At 41.9% G+C, this 18,995-nt stretch overlaps 1 protein-coding gene across 1 annotated transcript; it reads right to left on the bottom strand.

Moving 5' to 3' along the window:
• Nucleotides 1–5,025: 5,025 nt before the first annotated feature.
• Nucleotides 5,026–18,322, bottom strand: LOC136944531 (double-strand-break repair protein rad21 homolog A-like). The gene is made up of 14 exons (XM_067238331.1): nucleotides 18,192–18,322; nucleotides 17,107–17,290; nucleotides 16,880–17,009; nucleotides 16,581–16,680; nucleotides 16,389–16,495; nucleotides 16,041–16,238; nucleotides 9,546–9,671; nucleotides 9,222–9,347; nucleotides 8,821–9,044; nucleotides 8,576–8,729; nucleotides 7,086–7,231; nucleotides 6,585–6,749; nucleotides 6,175–6,258; nucleotides 5,026–5,931 (listed from the first exon to the last, which is right to left on the bottom strand). Exons 2-14 carry the CDS (start codon nucleotides 17,248–17,250, stop codon nucleotides 5,740–5,742), a joined length of 1,896 nt encoding a protein of 631 aa, XP_067094432.1. The 5' UTR covers nucleotides 17,251–17,290; nucleotides 18,192–18,322; the 3' UTR covers nucleotides 5,026–5,739.
• Between the last annotated feature and the right edge of the window lie 673 nt (nucleotides 18,323–18,995).

The following is an 18,995-nucleotide window of genomic DNA, read 5'->3' as shown; positions in this document are numbered from 1 at the left end:
GGTCGCAGTAGCCTACTGTTTGCCTTTGATTCACGCTGCAGACAAACACAACAGCAATCATGGCCGCAGAACGTGTCACGTTTTTGGCGTGGAAATATTCACACTATTTCGCTTTCTTTGACAATATTGGAAAAAGCATTAAAGTGAAACGCAAACTGTGCCCCAACAAAATATTATCGACTGCCAAAAACAGATCTTCAAACTTCTCGAAAGTGTCCACAGAGAAACGAAGCTGGAAGCTAGCAAAAAATCCACTTTAATAAGAGAGATGCCGACCCGTTTCCACAACTCGCTACTAAAAGTAATAGTAAAAGTACTATAATAAGTAAATATAGCTGCAAGCAGTGATGTGGGTTCCTCTGCAAAATGGCAATATATTATAAAAATGTACATTGTAGAAGATCGAGAGTTGAACAACAAGAGAGCAGGACTACTTCATGTTTGTGAAAGGGGAACCGCCCTGTTATTCTCCTTTTGGAAGAGGAGGGTGAGGAGGATGTTCAGGCCCTATGGAGGACAAAACCTGCCATATTTAAAAATAAATGAATAAATAAATGTATCAATAAATTTATTTATACATTAAAAAATATAAATATATATTGGTGGGCATAGATTAATTCTTTTAATCTAGATTAATCTCACTGTAATCTTGGCGTTAATCTAGATTAATCTAGATTAAAATGGCTCATTTGAATTCCGCCGAAGGCATTCAGAATATGTGTGCTACCCAAATAATGACTAAAAGTAAGTCTTTGAGAACGGGTTTCTCAAGCCAGGTGGCGCATTAGACCAGGATGTGATGCATTTCCAAAATGCATCACAAACTGCTTGAGAAAGCTGTTCTACTATGATAATTGGTGATCAAATCAAATTTATTTGTATAGCCCTTTTTACACGCAAGCATGTCACAGAGGGCTTCACATATGCCCATAGAACTGCCCCTCAACCAACCTAAACCCTCAAGGATTGAAAATAAATTATGTTCAATAAGATGTACTTGTGTTTATTAACTGTTTATTAGATTAGTTAGCTTGGCTGATAGAGCTGTGCTGACGGGCTTGCCTCGGTTGCACTCAAACATCGTAGTTTGACGACGACTCTTCCCCTGCGCTACATCAGTGCTTGGCCCGGCATCTTCCGCATTAGTTAAGGGATGCTTTGTGTTTAGGTGGTATTTGAGACTGGAAGAACTCCTACAGTAAACTAATTCTGCATAGCACAAGGTGCAAACAACCTTAGTCTTGTCGAGGTTTCCATTGGGAAGCTTCTTAAAAATACATTTTCCCTGAAGCAAACCAGGCGGCTTCATAGCTGCATCCATGTTAGCACGTCACGTTTGATGTGATAATTTCATACACAAGGCATACACACAGGTTCGAAGACTCGTTCTCGCCCCCTACAGTGCAATTCGGCTAGGTATACATCCACGCTAAAATATCAAGGTGAAAGTCATCATAGCTTGTGTAGTATAGACCCAGCTCCCAACCCAACTTTGAGAATAGATAAACGGCAATATTTTTTTTATCGCCGATAAGAGTCGCAGCGCGTTAACGCGCGTTAACGCCGATGACGGCCCACCACTAATAAAAAATTTTTTTTTTATGAAAACATACTTATTCCGTATTTATTTATTTACATGGCCATTTATTTCTGTATTTATTTATTTTTGTATCAATTTATTTATTTCCTCATTTATTTCTGTATTTATTTATTTCTGTGTTCATTTATTTCTGTGTTCATTTATTTCTGTATTTCCTTGTCCTTAAGCTAATGAGGTAAGCTGTCAATGAATGTATGTCACGGTGTCACCTTAACCCCATTGGTCGATCGGTATCAGAGTGCGAAGATGGACTTTCCATGCCTGGGGTTTCTATGACTACCTTAGTAAACAAATGACTGCACACACACGCAACAGATAGCCAGAGATTTGGGAGTTTTGGCCATAGATATATATAAAGGGTAGATGTCTCGTCCAGGGGTGTAGCCAGGACATTATTTCTGGGGGGGCCAGCTCTGGCCAGTCTTTTATTTGGGGTGGCACTTGAAAAACTACTATTTTAAAACTCACACACTGCAACTCAGAGCAGCAGTTTTCTAACGGTATCCAGTGGTTAGCTGCTAGTCTCCATTGAAGCGCTGTCAGAATGCAGGTATGTTGGTTTGTGTCTTGTGCTGTTGATGGGGGCGTGGCCCAACATGTTGCGAATATGGGGCTTGTAGCATAAGTGACAAATGCCAATATAAAACGACTTTATAAAAAACTTCTATTCTATTTTTTTTTTAAATAACATAATTATTCATAAGTATGCAGTGGCATAACGACATCTCTGACGTTGATAACAAACCAAAACCCTTTAAAAATCGGTTGAAAATTGAGCAAGTTATGGTCGTTTAAAAAGTACATGTAGCATCAACACAATGTTATGGGTGAGCGAGTTGACTGTAGCAAGATGGCCGCCATGTGCGGACGTTCTAGACTCCGCCGTAAGACATCTAGTATTTATATATATCTATGGTTTTGGCTAGCTAGCTTAACCTTGCTGAAAAAGTGCTAGTCAAGATGTTTTACTTATTCGCGTTGAGACCCTCGCCCCTCAACTTGAAGCAACGGCCCCGGTGGATTGCATTTACGGTTAGGCACCCGGCTCTTCCGGTCGTTATTATTCTATCTAGTCAAAATGTACAAAACTATCTCCCCCCAAAAAAATTGTTAGATTCTCGAACCTGGCTCATACTACTAGCTTTTTCATAGAATCATTTTTCCTGATTTTTGAAGTTTGAAGTTTGAAACCAATCCGAAATGGCTAAACTAGCACCCCATTTATTTGCTTACGTCAAGAAAAGTTGCCTGGAAACGTGCTCGAGGATACGAACAGGGAACATCAGCAAATCGCTGATTTACCTGAGCTGAATGAGAACAAGGAGAAAGGACTTGATAATGTACAGTTGCAAGGGCGTAGGTTTGCATAGGGTCCATAGGGACTAGTCACGACCAAAGTTTGGGAAAGACACAATTGTCCCCACCAATATTTTGTTAATTTTCGAAAACAATATTTTGCACAATATATTTGCAAAACTCATTTGTATTATTATCTATACTATGTTTGTCGACCAGAAAAGTGAAAAATACATTTCCAAGTTAACCAATGCGCCCTCGAGTCTGCGAGACAAGATGATGTCATTTAATTGGCTGAAGTGGCACAGTCAGAAACACTTTGTGTATTGTGACTTGCAGAAAGAGAGCTGGCAGTAGTCTGGTAGTCTAAGCCAGGGGTTCTCAAACTTTTCAGCCCACGACCCCTAAAATAATGGTACCAGTGACTCGCGACCCCGCATCCAAGGAGGTGGTTTACGTATACGTGGGAGTAAAAATAGGCCCTGGATCTGATCCAGACCGGCCCACCAGCCTGGCTCTGCCCTCCTATGAACTTCCGCTCAATTTGGATTTTGCTTCTGTACTAGGTCTGGGATTTCGGTGTATTAGTCGGTTTTCAGAAACACATTTTTTGTAGGGCCAATCAGCGAACAGAGGGAGTGGCTGAGAACGATGACGTTGATGTCGTGCACTAGTTTGAGTTGTAGTTCAGTAATGGCGGCGGAGAAAGATGCGAGCGAAGCTATTCGGTCTGTTGTGGCAACGCTGCCGAATATCCATAAGTCGGAGCAAGAACAATCCTTGCTGAGTTTTGTTGGTGGCCATGATGTTGTGGCGCTCCTTCTCACGGGGTTTGGGAAAAGTTAGATTTTCCAGCTACAGCAGCTAGCTCCGTTACAGTAGCTCTCTCTTGGAAGTCGCTTTGGATAAAAGCGTCTGCTAAATGAAAATGAATAAATGTACAGTAGTGGTTAAGGAGTTGGCTAAGGCGAACGCTAGCGATTGGTTATGGCAGATCAGAGTGGCTCTGAGCAGATCCAATAGTTTTAAACTTCAACAGAGTACCCGCCTTCAAGGAAGTTAACGCTTGTCAATTGAGCGATCCCAGACCCTTTGTACAAATGAAATGTACTAGGGTCTGGTTAGGACCAGGTTATCACTGTGCTTGATTGGCCAGCAAACTCGCCTGACCTGAACCCCATAGAGAATCTATGGGTATTGTCAAGGGGAAGATGAGAGACACCAGAACCAACAATGCAGAAAAGCTGAAGGCCGCTATCAAAGCAACCTGGGCTTCCATAACACCTCAGCAGTGCCACAGGCTGATCGCCTCATGCCATGCCGCATTGATGCAGTAATTCATGCAAAAGGAGCCCCAACCAAGTATTGAGTGCATAGGTATATGAACATACTATTCATTAAGCGGACATTTCTGTATTAAAAATCCTGTTTTATTGGTCTTATGTAATATTCATATTTTATGTGATACTGAATTTGGGGTTTTCATTATATGTAAGCCATAATCATCAAAATTAAAAGAAATAAACGCTTGAAAAGTTTCACAGTGTGTAATGCCTCTGTATAATATGAGTTTCACCTTTTGAATTTACTTATCAAAATAAACTTTTCCACAATATTCTAATTAACTGAGATGCACCTGTATATGAACTTTGATTGGATGCGGACTGTAATTGTCCAGCAAATATGCCTGTGTCGATAAAGATTTTTTTTTAATGTTCCTTCAAAAATGTGCAAGAATTGGACATGCCAACACATTTTATTAGGGTTGTAGAAACGTTTTAAAACGATACAGAAAAATCTAGCTCCTCCATCAGGGATCGTTCAAATGCACAATTTTGAGCCTCGGCCCACCACCTAAATGCGTCACCGACTTCATCAGGGGCACTGTGCCCCATCTATAATTCCAGGAATCGGTGTGTGCCACCAATAACCACATGCACTATCTATAGTTCAAATAATCTGCATTTGTTTCTGTGAAATCTTAATCACCGACTATTACAGGCACTGTGCACTAGTGTTCTGTAATGTACAACTGTTAATGCTTTCATCAGTGTGAGTATGAATTTCTTAAAGATAGACCTCTTCTCCTCAGGGATCGCTTCAATGTTGAATGATCACAAAACCAAAAGTACTTAAAAGCCTTTATTTCAAATTTGTACATGTATCACAACAACTAACCATATACTAAAAACAGAGTCTGTAACATTTTCAATGACTAATGATATAATGCAAAAAAAGAAAAACAAATGGAGGTACAAAAAAAAAAAACACAATGCCACATGACAGAACATTTTCCCAAAATGAAACATCTAAAGGAGGCAATGGTAGTTGTAATTTAGCCGAATTATGGACATATACTTTTAATTTGGCATTACTGCAAAAACCAAGACATATGAAGTGCAAGGAGGATGAACTTGGGTGATGCGAGTTTACAAATGTATTTTATGATAAAACAGTACCTTTTCACAACATATTTGCATCAAGTACATGATTTATGAAAATGAAGGGTTCTTAATCTGTGCCAAAGTTTGGCATTTAATGACATTAGAAAATTAATCTACAAAATACACACAAGGGATGAATGTACTGTGGATGCAAGCTTACAAAAAGTGAAAAGGAAAAATATGAATTGAAATATAAATATACCCAATACACCAACTCCTTCTCACTATGAAGAAAGAAACATACACTGCATGATTCTGTTGGTTGATACAGTAAAAGGCTTAAAAAGTCATAATGTTGAACAAAAATGACATACAGGGCTCAGCCAACAAGAAACAAAACAGTAAATAAAAACATAGAAGTTCAGTAAAAACTGTTGCAAAGCCTTGTCTGTGTGATGTCTAAATGAGGTGGAATCTTGGTCCAGCTGTTGCAATAATGTCACTGTAGGGCTCGGCTTGGTTGAGCTCGATGGCCTGCTGCTTCTTCAGAACCAGAAAGCTGTAGAACTTGGCAGCAGCCTGCTTCTTGTTGTTATTCCTGCTGAGGTCCAGCAGGCTGACTGACTCTGCACCAGTCTTGGCCATGACACGCTGTGAAGAGATGCACACATACAGATGGGTTCATTAACATTATTAGCAATGTGCAAAACATTATTTTTTTCCTGCCTTAAGGACCACTGGGCAATTATTTATGTGAAAGCAGAATATGTCAGGAAAGAATACACTAAAATACTGTTCTTTTCAGTCTCATGACAAACCAAAACGATGATCACATCACCTTTTATGGGATAGATCAACTCAATAATAACTGCATAATAGGGTTGGGTGTTTTACCTGAAGACCATGGAGCATCTGCTGAGTCCTCTTGTTCCATCTCTTCTCCTCCTGGTCCTGATCTCCACCCTGACCCTCCTCCTCCTGGATAACAAAAATAAGGCATCCTTTTATTCCCCTGCACTCCAAACCAATTCATTTATTACTAACTTAAGGGTTTAGGTTAGTTGAGGGGCAGTTCTATGGACGTATGTGAAGCCCTCTGTGACATGCTTGCGTGCAAAAAGGGCTATACAAATAAAAGTTGATTTGACTAACTATAAATTGTCTTGCAGAAATGTGGAATTTCCAACAGATTTGATTAAAGCAAATTGAATTAACAACCACCATAAACCAAGTTCTTGCCCTTCTTAATGCAATGACAGAAAAAGAACGGTACTGGGTGATACCATCCACCTAGATTTTCTCACCTCCTCATCATCACTGTCGTCCTTCTTCTCCTTGTCTCCCAGCAGGTCCAGCTCAGGCACCAGTTGAGTGAGGTTCAAGCCCTCCTCTGGAGGCAGGTCCACCTGAGGTAGCTCCAGCCTCTGGGACAACCCTGAGCGCTCGGCCGCCTGCTCCAGTGAGCCCATCTGAGCACACAGATGCATCATTAACAGCTGAACCACATTACAGGGTTAGAAACTGTCAAGAGGAGCAGGAAAAAATAATTCAAATGTACTTGTTACAAATGGCAAATACATTTGAGAATCAATTATTTGGCATTCTCAGCAGCAAAAATGTAAAATAATGCGCAATGACAAAATATATTACGCTAACTTCTTAACGTGTAAAGGGAAACGTCAAGCATTTAATCCTTCACATATTTCAAAAAGAAGTGACAGCATTGCCAACGACATTCAATATATTGCCGCTTGGCCATCACTGCTTGAGTTCATTCTTTATCTTCTCAAAAACCACAAACTCACGGGCAGGGTGGCCTCTTTATCGTGGGCCTTGCGTTTAACCCCACGAGGGGTTGATGGGGGGGGCATGACGGTCTCATCCAGGGAGGTCCTGCTGCCCTCCATGGCTGAGGCCTGGAGCATGCTGGGCTCCTCCATGATGGTCTGGTCTACGGGGGAGAAGATACACATCCATAGGACTCCTTCCAGACTCCCAACACCTTCAAGTACAATGTCCCAGTCTATCCATACCCTTCCCATACCTTCCAACAGCACCTGATTAATGATGTCTGTGTGTATATGTTGTGTGTGTGTGTATCAGGGCTTGAAATGAACTTTTTTTGTTCGTGGCACTGGTGCTCCCCAACGTAGATTTTTTTTGGAGCACCCACCGAATATTAATTAATATATATTAATTCTAGATTTACAGGGCTTCGGGGGGCAGAAAAATTACCTCTGTATGCCTGTGCCTTGTCAAAACATTTTAGCAGTACAAGTTATCCCTTCTCAGTGTGAGAAATATAAAGTGTTGCGTGAGTAGGGCTGTCACGATAACTTTTTGTTGTGCGATATATTGCACCAAAATTAATTGCGATAAACGATATTATTGTAATTGTCAGACCATTTTATGCTACTGATTACATAATGACAGGGCTGGGGTATGTATCTGGTCTCTAAACACTGACTGCAGAGTCCAGTCAGCAGTTATGCAGTGTATGGTAAAGCTCATATAAGACGTCATATTTGAGCTTGACCACATATCTGTAGTGGCAGAGTAAAAGGAGATGTCCTTTATCTCCTTCAGAATGTCATCTTTTACTTTATTGTACAAGGATGGAATGGCAGTTTGGGAGATGCATGTTTTCTTTGGCAATTCGTACTGTTTGTCAAAAGTTTGCAGCATATTTGTAAATGTTGGTTTTTCGACCGTGTTTAATGGCTGCATTCTTTGGCTATATAGCGAGTTACGCTATCCGTGAGTGGCGCCATTTTAATTATAAAAATGATCAGTTGCAATATATTGCGGCACCAAAAATGATTGCGCTCATTTCCATATATCGTGCGATAAGTCAATATATTGACTATCGCGACAGGCCTATGCGTGAGAAATGGTTGACATGCATGAATCTCACGGCAAATGCCTGAGACTTGAGCCCTGGATTCATTTTGCGCGTTAGTTGGCTCCTTGTCACATGACAACCAAGCACAGTGATTGACGGCTAATATTAACCAATCTGAAATCTGCATTAAAGTTTAGAACGTAAAGATGTAGTTTAATATGTTATGGAACGTTGGACCGGTCACTTATCAGCTCACAGCAGGCACGTACTGTGTAGTAGGCTAATTAGCAAGCGTTTTGTAAGAAATTAAAACAGGTCGCACCATAACGATTATTTGCACTTGCAAAATAATACACTAAAATACATGTTGCTGCTCGCACAGACAATTTCAGGAGCATATGCGACCAAAATGGTTGCAATTTCAAGCCCTGAGTTTTGCGTGCAGCAACATACCAATGACATCCCTGTGCTGGGACATGGCCTCTTCTCTTGGCACCTCTGGGTTCTCTAGCTCCTTCAGGAACTCATCCAGGCTGTCAGCTTCGCCTCCCTTCCTCCTCTTCCTCAGCTCATCTGGCACGAGGGGCGTCAGGCAGCGGGTAAACATCTGGTAACACACACACCCCATCCAAGACACGAACGTTGACAATGGAACCCTTCAGAGAGTATGTGTTGTTCTAAGTGTGTGCGCGCGCTACCTTGAGCAGCCTGCCATTCCAGAGCGGCTGGGCAGGGAGGGAGAACAGCTTCTCCACCCCTCCGGTCTCCTTCCACATCATCAGCTTCTTGGTGGGTGGGGCCAGGTCTAGGGTGGTGACGATGTCAGAGTAGTCACTGAGCTGGGCACGAATGGTCTTGCTGTCTAGCTCCTTCACGCTGTCCACAATCAGCTTCCTTTTGCGCTTCGCCTTGGTTTCCTTCACTAATGGAGGTGACACAAAGACCAATAGCGAATTATAATATATTTTTTTTACAAAAATAAAAAATTACTGAGTAATTGTGCTGGCAAGCACAATTCAGCCCCATTATTCCTCCGGGTTGCTGTTTTCCACATAGATAAGTACAATACAAACTATAAACAAGGCATAACATAACTCACCAGTGATGTCAATTGGCTCCAAAGCAAAGGCCTCCTCCTCATTGTGGACCAGGGTGGTCTGCTCTGTCTGGTCTGCCATGGCAGGTAGGGGCTCAGCTGGGCCAGAGTCTGGGCTGTCTGGTCCGGCTATGACAAAACAACAGGGTAGTTGTCAGAGTGACTCCAAATCTGATGTTCATTCACAGTGTCAGATTAAGACAATGTTTCACAAGGAAATCCATAAATATACCGTTCAGCAGATGAAGAGCTCTCAAAAAAGGTGATTTGAGGGTTTTTACACATCAAGCATCACATTATTCCGTTTCCCCCCTACTGTGGACTTACGGGACTGGAGGTTGTCAAAGTCATCCTCGTCATCGCCATGGTCCGGAGGCATCATCACACTCTCGGTGATGGCTGGGGGATCATCAAAGATGCCGCCACCGTCCTCGCTGCTCAAAAGCTTGTCGACTAAGAAACAAAAATATGCAAGTCTAAATGTGCATGCCGTGGGTCACTTTAATACATATTCAATTGTTTACCATGCAAGGTCGGTGGGTGAATTAGTTTATACTGTATAGAAGCTAGGGCTGGGCGGTATGACGGTATATACCTTGCGACGGTAGAAATGTGTCTACAGGGAGAGATTTGGCTATACCGTTTCAAACGCTGTATTTCCCCCCCTACTCACATGAGATATGTAAGCAGGGCTCTAGAGTGCGACCAATTTGGTCGCACTCCAAAATGTCCAAAATGTGTACGGGTGCGACTACATTTTTTCCTAGGTCGCACCGGTGCACCTAACCTCCTCGCATCCGCTGTCTCTCCACAAACGAAGCGTTTGTTATCCTAAAACGGAACTGACACTCATGGTTGGATCATATTGTGGTCTAAACCAATCAGAGACAGAGATGGGGCAGGTCTTTGCCTCTGATTGGCTGTGGTCCAGATATTCCTGTAGCTCCGTGCTGTGCTGATTGAAATTACGACCTGAGCACCAGAGTCAGTTTAGCAGACCTGGGCATTGTATGGCCCGCGGGCCATAACCGGCCACAGGCTGTCTCAATCTGGCCCGCGTGAGGTAAATCCAAAATTTTAAATAAATAAATGTGTTGAGCGGTAGTAAATATGTAGTCCTGAAAGACTACAGTGATCAGGCGATTTACATATGTGCGCTTGCGCAACCTCACCGACAGGAGAGTTAGCTGTTGGTTAGCCCTCGAAAATTAAAAACTTTGCCACTGATTAACTTTTAACAAGACATGGACTTCTAAGTATCTGTTTACTGAGGTCAAAGTGAAAGTGAAAAAAAAAACTAACGCGGACATAATAAGAACTTTTCAGTGGGCGCGGGCTGATGGTTTGCTAGTTGAACTGCAGACCCTGATCATTACCTGTCAGCTGTCCTTCGCATATCCACCTCAGACATTCAGACAGATTTCGATGCACTTGTTCAAGCCCACTGGATTTCTCTCACAGAACAAAATGAACTGAAAAAACGTATTGCTTTTTGTATAAAGTTGATCAATTCCACATCTTTAACATACTGCAAAACAACTTTTCAGTGTTTGTGAAGATTAACTGATTACAAATAAAATGAAACACTGTTGTTGTTGTTTATACTGTTTATTGGGTGTGCTTTGCCTTCGGCAAAGGCACAACCTTTGTTCTCTCACATATATTATTATTATTATTATATATATTTTTTTGCCCCCCTAAAACTCAGTCAATATTTGGCCTACATAGACAACGTAGGTGTCAAAAGTTTCGTCTTGGTAGCGATTGAGTTGCTTCTATTGGAATTTACGTTCCGTTGCATGGTTTAGGCTTAAGTTCAGTTTTTGTGGCGAAAAGTGAAGCTAACGGTGGCTAATTTGCTAGCCACAGTCACTGACGTTACTAACGTCACTACCGTCACGAAAACACGCTTGACTACCTTTGGCAGAACATTCGTTTCGCATCTGTTAACTTGGGGGATAGCTAGGCTAACTATAGCTTTACTGCAAGGCAGCTGCAGAAACGCCACAAGCAAAGAGGCCAGGGTGATAACTATTTACTCATTTTACTTTGTGATATGACACACAATTGTGATGTGTAATGTACAATATAAGCTGATATTATTAAGGAAGTACATCTACTTTCGGAAACAGTAGTCTACTATTTCACTGAAGTATTAGCATCATGACATTAGCCTGTGTTGCCCGGGCAACAAATACTACAGTGGTCTATGATGTATCTGTTTTCAATCGTTAAAATAAACATTCCTCACATGTACATTTTCGTTGTAGGATTTATTCTGACATTAGTAAACGATTTGTTGGTGAAATTACCATTACCTGTGGTTTCAAACCAGTGTAGCTCACTGCAAAGCTGTAGCTTACGCGAGACACTACAAAAACATCTACAGTACACAGCTGTTTAGGAAGTCAAACGGCGACAGAACATGTTCGGCACTCCCCTGACTTAAATCAAAAGTCTAACTACTAACCTGAACTTCATTGCCACAGCCTACACGTTGTCAATCTGTTCATGAAAATAATTAATTTCAGCCTAAACCGTGCAACGAAACGTTAAATCCAATTCAACCAACGCAATCGCTACCAAGACCAACACAGCAGTAGTCTAGTACTGTACCGTAGTAGTACACGGCTATATCGCATTTTGCGTTGTTACTGACAGTGAGCTTTTTATGAATGAGCGATTTTCCACTAAATAAATGTCAAGCTTATTTACGTTTTGGGGGGCATATTTTCAGTTAGCAGATGGTACTGTTTGAATCGCGATTCCATCTTCTACTGCCGGGTAACGTCGTAGAATAATCTTCAAAGGGGGTTCTTTATTAATGAATGCAATGAGTAGGCTAAATGCCTGAAAATATCACGAGAAGGGAAAACTTAAAAGGACGTTTAAGTCATAGAGATTAGGTCAATTTTTACACCGGTCTTCCGAATTTATTCGTTTTGATTCAACGATGAGGCTGCCTCTTGCAGGGGAAATGAGAAGACATATATTTCACTCTACACTTCACTCGTATTTTCAGTTGTAAATGAGCAGCAAAAAAAAATGCAGTTAAATCTATTTAATCTTTATAAATAATAAGTATGCATTTTCATATAAAATATACATAAATCAGTTGTAAAAATGTCATTCAAAAACGGACCCCTGTGCAACCGACGCAAGCAAGCACACCCTACAATTTCACCAGAAATTGTACCCTCTCTAGTTGTGTTTGGAATCTGTTGCTGTCAACTCTCAATATGAAGTCCAAAGAGCTGTCACCATCAGTGAAGCAAGCCATCGTTAGGTTTGTTTTGATTTTTCAGCCTATCAGAGAGATAGCAAAAACATTAGGTGGCCAAATCAACTGTTTGGTACATTCTTAAAAAGAAAGAACGCACTGGTGAGCTCAGCAACACCAAAAGACCCGGAAGACCACGGAAAACAACTGTGGTGGATGACAGAAGAATTCTTTCCCTGGTGAAGAAAAACCCCTTCACAACAGTTGGCCAGATCAAGAACACTCTCCAGGAGGTAGGCGTATCTGTGTCAAAGTCAACAATTAAGAGAAGACTTCACCAGAGTAAATACAGAGGGTTCACCACAAGATGTAAACCATTGGTGATTCTCAAAAACAGGAAGACCAGATTAGAGTTTGCCAAAAAACATCTAAAAGAGCCTGTACAGTTCTGGAACAACAGCCTATGGACAGATGAGACCAAGATCAACTTGTACCAGAATGATGGGAAGAGAAGAGTATGGAGAAGGGAAGGAACTGCTCATGATCCAAAGCATACCACCTCATCAGTGAAGCATGGTGGAGGTAGTGTTATGGCGTGGGCATGTATGACTGGTTCCCTTGTATTTATCGATGATGTGACTGCTGACAAAAGCAGTAGGATGAATTCTGAAGTGTTTCGGGCAATATTATCTGCTCAGATTCAGCCAAATGCTTCAGAACTCATAGGACGGCGCTTCACAGTGCAGATGGACAATGACCCAAAGCATACTGCGAAAGCAACCAAAGAGTTTTTTAAGGCAAAGAAGTGGAATGTTCTGCAATGGCCAAGTCAATCACCTGACCTAAATCCAATTGAGCATGCATTTCACTTGCTAAAGACAAAACTGAAGGGAAAATGCCCCAAGAACAAGCAGGAACTGAAGACAGTTGCAGTAGAGGCCTGGCAGAGCATCACCAGGGACGAAACCCAGCGTCTGGTGATGTCTATGGGTTCCAGACTTCAGGCTGTCATTGACTGCAAAGGATTTGCAACCAAGTATTAAAAGTGACAATTAGATTTATGATTATGTTAGTTTGTCCAATTATTTTTGGTCCATTAAAAAGGGGGGGGGGGGGCCCACATATAAAATGTGTTGTAATTCCTACACCGTTCACCTGATTTGGATGTAAATACCCTGAAATTAAAGCTGAAAGTCTGCACTTAAAGCATATCTTGATTGTTTGATTTCAAATCCATTGTGGTGGTATACAGAGCCGAAATGATGAAAATTGTGTCAATGTCCAAATACTTATGGACCTAATTGTATATATGAATGTATATGGAGCGTGATAAAAAGGTGACCTTGAAATTGTGGCGATGCAAGGAAAGATTTGGGTGCACCTAAATTTTGTGCTGGTGCACCTAAATAAAAAAGTTAGGCGCACCAGTGCAACCAAGGCAACAAGTTAGTCTGGAGCCCTGGTAAGGAATAATGTATAGAACGCCAGTCATTATCGGGAAATTAAGCCCAGACAGGGCGAACAGCACCCCGACGCGAAGCGGAGGGTCTATACATTATCCCGCTTATTACACATAGGGATCGTTAATTTTTATCGATACCATTTTCGAGACTGCTTAACGATCCGAGTCTTTATTCATAGTAGTAGTATCGACCACTATCGATACTTTTCTGGGGTGAGCTTGAGCTAACCACCACCTAAATGAATGAATTTGGCAAATGTTAAACATATAGCAGCACCCACAAAACCCACTGTATGTAAACAAGATTACTGAACAACATTTATAACAATAACTTAAGTAAAACAGATGTCAAATAGAACAAGGGGAACATGTTGCTGTCAGGAGGAGGCTGGATAAAAGGAGCACATATTGGGACAATGGATCCTGGCTCTGGCTAAATCTACAATTGTCCACTACAGATGTACCATCCACAACCTGGATGAGTGACTAGTATAAATGACTGTGATTGGTTGGTTGACAAAAAGTGACATTGACAAGCCGTCATTGTTCAAGACCTTATGAAAAGTTTAACACGTTTCAACAAAAAGGCACCTGATATAGCTAAATAACCAACTAACCAAACCCAACCCTTCCTTATCTCATCCCTGTTATTGTTTAACAAGATGCTTTAAGCAGCCCACAGAGCCATGCTCCCGGTGACTATGTTTTGAATGATCAGCAGCGGGGCGGGGGAGGCTAGTCTTTACTCACATACACTGACTGTGCTCGTAAATTATTTTTCCGGTTCGCGCACGCATCAAATTTTAGGGGCATATGCGAGTGAAATAGTTGCACTGTAGAGGCCTGGCTCTTATTTTTTAGGCTTATTATTGTCAACGATGGATACTTGCTACGAAGTTGGGGTGCGCTGACTGCGCTCACCATGCATTCCTTGGGTGGAGGAGGAGGAGGATTGTCCTGCAACGGCAGCTGGAGTTGGCACCGTTTCTTCTCGAAGACAGTCGAATGTACTGCATTTTACCTTTAGCTGATGCACAACGTTGGTGCTTATTCATTGCATCAGTGTTCCTTACAAGAAATTATCTTCGAACATATTACACGTCGCTGCGTCCTTATCTTTGGCTTTATTAAAATGTAGCCAAGCCTTTGACCGCTTAGTACGTTCAGCCATCGTAGCCAGCAACAAAATGAGAAATGTAGCGAAGTAGGGCGTGACCCAATTAAATTCTTCTTCTTTTAGTTTAAAGGCGGTTGGCAGGCCATTTAATTGAATTTAGTAATTTTATTAGACAATCGATGTATGTTTGTGCACCAGTGATTTGATTTAAATGACCTGACTTATCTCTCGAGACATAAGTTACATTATATTACAGAGTCTCGATAACGGTATCAATAAGCTCAGACCTTATTGATCTTCGGGTATTGAGAAATTTGGAACCGGGTCCTTACAGAACCGGGTATCGATCCCCATCCCTAATTACACGGCTACTTGCTGAAAAAATAACTTAACATTGTGTCTTTTTACAATTTATTTGTTACCATTCGTAGTGTTGATCAGCAGAGAAATAGTTCGCCAAAGACGTTGAAATTCATAGAAGTTGAACATTCTTTAGGCTTCAAATCGGGAGTCAGATGGCTGAGCGGTGAGGGAGTCGGGCTAGTAATCTGAAGGTTGCCATTTCGATTCCCAGCCGTGCCAAATGACGTTGTGTCCTTGGGCAAGGCACTTCACCCTACTTGCTTCGGGGGGAATGTCCCTGTACTTACTGTAAGTTGCTCTGGATAAGAGCGTCTGCTAAATGACTAAATGTAAATCAGCTGATGCCGCTAAGCAACGGAGTACGCTGGGGTTGAAAAGTTACCGGACTAATTGCGGAGTGCTACGAAAGACGTGAATCCGAGGCAAAAAGGCCATTTCCCTTGACAGCAGTTAAATATGCATAGCAACGGTCAAATATGAAAAAAGTGTTCACCGCAGAATGTTGGGAAGCCCCATTCAAGTGAATGGAGCATTCTACAGCGTGAATGCCGTGTAATAAACCGTAGTATATACCGTAACCGTGATATAAAATTACTCATACCGTGATAGAAGATTTTGGCCATATCGCCCACCCCTAATAGAAGCTGGTGGCTGTCGTACCTAGCATCCCTCCGTCGCTGTTGCCCATAGTGTTGTCTCCGAAGTCATCATACTCCATGTGGTTGGACTTGTCAGGCAGGTGGGCTGGGCCAGGTTCCGTTTCGAGGAGCAGATTGGAGGCGGTGGAACCGTGGATGATGTCCTCCTCAAAGGCGCCCTCCACTCTCATCATCTCCCGGTCATCCATACCAAAGTCAGCTGCAAAGGGTTGACCAAGTTGGTTTAGGACACTTTTGCAAATAACCTCAAGCTCAAAAACAAAAAAGGTTAAACTGTTGTTTGTAGTATTTGTTTCTGTAGGGTTAGTGAAGACCAAGGGAGGCAGCCAGCGATGGCTCATCCACTTACCAAAGTCGTTATCTTGCATCAGACTGAGGTTCCCCACATCCTCCCTCATGGTAATCTCCTCCACTCGACTCTGGTTGAGGGTGAACTGCTGGGCCACATCTATGTCACTGCGAGGACCACAGATCATTAGATCTCTAATTGTCACACACACAAACTCACAAAAAGTTTTTAGGTGTTACTTAGATGTCTTACTCAAGATCAGGTAGTGGTTGGTCAAAGTCATGGAACTCTTCTGGCAAGGTGATGGCATTGTAGGCTGCCTCTCTGTTCTCCTCTGGCAAATCGACCACGCCTAAAATACAGAGGCAATGTTCAGACTACAATATACTGGGTACTTAGGCCTATCATCTAAACATATTTTCAGATTCAACTTTCGGCACCAGCCAAGCATAGCTTTACAACATCACTATCTCCCTTCAGAAGTTGTACCCAAATGTAATGGGTAACTAGGAATAGAGATCTAATATTGGCCCATGGCCCTGGTGTCTTGCCTGGACGGAAGGCCATTTTGATCTTGATGAAGGCCTCATTACAATCGGCTAGCAGATACTTGGCCTTCCTGTGGTAGATCCTAACCACGCCCAGCAACAGGTGACCAGATGTGCGCAGAGCCATTTTCACCTAAAAACATATTTCATTTTTAATTGGATTTAAATCTGTTTTTGAACTTAATTTAGGACTCATTTGTATAAAAAAAGTTTCACAGTTCTTCCCATACCTTGGGTGAGATGATGCTCTCCACACTGCTCTCAAGGTTGCATTCAAACACGTGAGCCTTGGTCAGCTTCTTGTCCCAGTGGGCCGCCAGCCAGATCTTGGCTAGCGGCCCCCTTTTGCTGAGGACAAAGTGGGCGTAGAACATTGCCCCTGTTCGTGGATCTCACACAAGGGGGCTACTCCGCCTAGGGTAGAGATTGTGCAGAAAAACAGGAGTAGCTCAAATGTCTGCAAGAGATAAGGCATGTGACTTCGAAACAAGAAAATTATCAAAAATCAGTCAATACATACAATTTGAACTTTAAGTATTTGATAGCAACCGTTTTGATGAAAAACCACGTATTCCCGGCACATTTCATGATTTGAAATGCCATGTAGAAAGTACTCTACTAAATAATGGGATTCTAGATAGTTGGGCATAAAGCAAGATAGCTGATGGATCAGTATAAACGTGTTAATAAGCGAACAAGTGAATCACTCCGAGATTTTGCCAGGCATCTATGCTACCATTAGCTCTAGTTATATTGGCTGAGCAGCCATGGGAAGTTTCAAACGTCAATGTGCGCAAATCTAAAACATTATGAGAACCGTTGTTATTGTCCGCTAACTAGTTCGATTGTAGTTAACTAGTTAAATATGTCGATGTCGAGAGATGAGCAAACTAGCTAACTACTTAGCTAGGGTAGCTAGCTAGCCTTGTTGCGAGGTAGCACCAACTAGCTAGACTAGCTGTCTTGCAAAAGATGGCTTCGTAAATAATTATGAATAACTCGCTGGCCAACAAGCAAGTACTACAATAAACGGATAACCTATACCTATATACACAAAGCTACCATAGTAAGCAAATGCGTTGCACTGGTAACATATTTAACGAGACATGGAAAACGCGCGTGCTAACTAGCTAGCTTATTAATTAACGCAACTGTAAACATTTTTTTGCGCCGCAACTCGAGCTACCGTTGTCGGTAGGCTGTCTATTCAGTGGCGTGGAGGCCATGATTTGTAAAACTCAACAATTCATGTTGTAAATGTAGAGCAAAAAACCACACACCGATTCATAAACGGTGCAGTACAATCTCAACTCACCTATTCGACCCCCAAATTAAATATAAATGTTTATGTTATTTCTCCCTGCCAATTCTTGCTTGTCGTACTCATTAATACAACCAAGATGGCGCCAGTTGCCTTCCTCCCGCTCAGTGTCCTTTTAAATGAGCAGGATGTTTACAGTCAAAAATGGCGAAGGAGGAGTCTGTTGGTTTGGCCAAAGCAAACGAATGATAGGGGGCGACATAGTATAACTCTTAACAGTTATTTAAAAAGCAAGTGTTAGCTACCAATAATAACGTCTGGGTGTGTATAAGAGAGCTTTTGATTTAATTACAATGTGAGCGTCAGTTCATCTCTGTAGCAGGTTTAGGTTCACACAATGAGTTAAGAACCAAGCAAAACGGGATGCAGGGAACACATTGGATGTGGACTGACCGGAAAAAAAAATGACAGCATCTGTTGCAGTTATCAAAGCCAATCATATTAAATGCGTTCATGATGGTCTGTCTGCCGTTGTAGCCTAGTTTGTGTTCGGGTTAAAGATCCTGTAAAGCAAATTCCATGATTTGCTTCTCAGTACAGTATAAACGTGTGAAATGAGTTCCTGAAATCACGTGCAAAGCGCGAAAACTTTGTCGCACTGAAATGTGGAGTCAGGCTGTAGAACAGTTTCTCTTCCGTTTACAGATCAGGTTTTAATGGGCGGAGCCAACTAATTACCCATCTATGTCAGATCACTGAATGGCTCCTCCTGCTGTACTGTTATTGTAGCCTACATCAGCTAGCTAGCTAGCTTCAGGATGTCTCCCTCCACCCGCAACTGCATCTTCCCTGGATGCA

Source organism: Osmerus mordax, chromosome 6, assembly GCF_038355195.1.
Source record: "Osmerus mordax isolate fOsmMor3 chromosome 6, fOsmMor3.pri, whole genome shotgun sequence".
NCBI lineage: Eukaryota > Metazoa > Chordata > Actinopteri > Osmeriformes > Osmeridae > Osmerus > Osmerus mordax.
The sequence above is the reverse complement of the archived record's forward strand: the minus strand, read 5'-3'. Positions and strand labels throughout refer to the sequence as shown.

Bases quoted from the DNA above. Each gene is read 5' to 3' on its own strand.
- LOC136944531 (XM_067238331.1), bottom strand. From the start codon at position 17,250: ATGTTCTACGCCCACTTTGTCCTCAGCAAAAGGGGGCCGCTAGCCAAG. The intron at 17,010-17,106 runs GTATGGGAAGAA...ATATGTTTTTAG, and splicing joins AGAGCATCATCTCACCCAAG to GTGAAAATGGCTCTGCGCAC. The intron at 5,932-6,174 runs GTAAAACACCCA...ATCTCTTCACAG, and splicing joins AGATGCTCCATGGTCTTCAG to CGTGTCATGGCCAAGACTGG.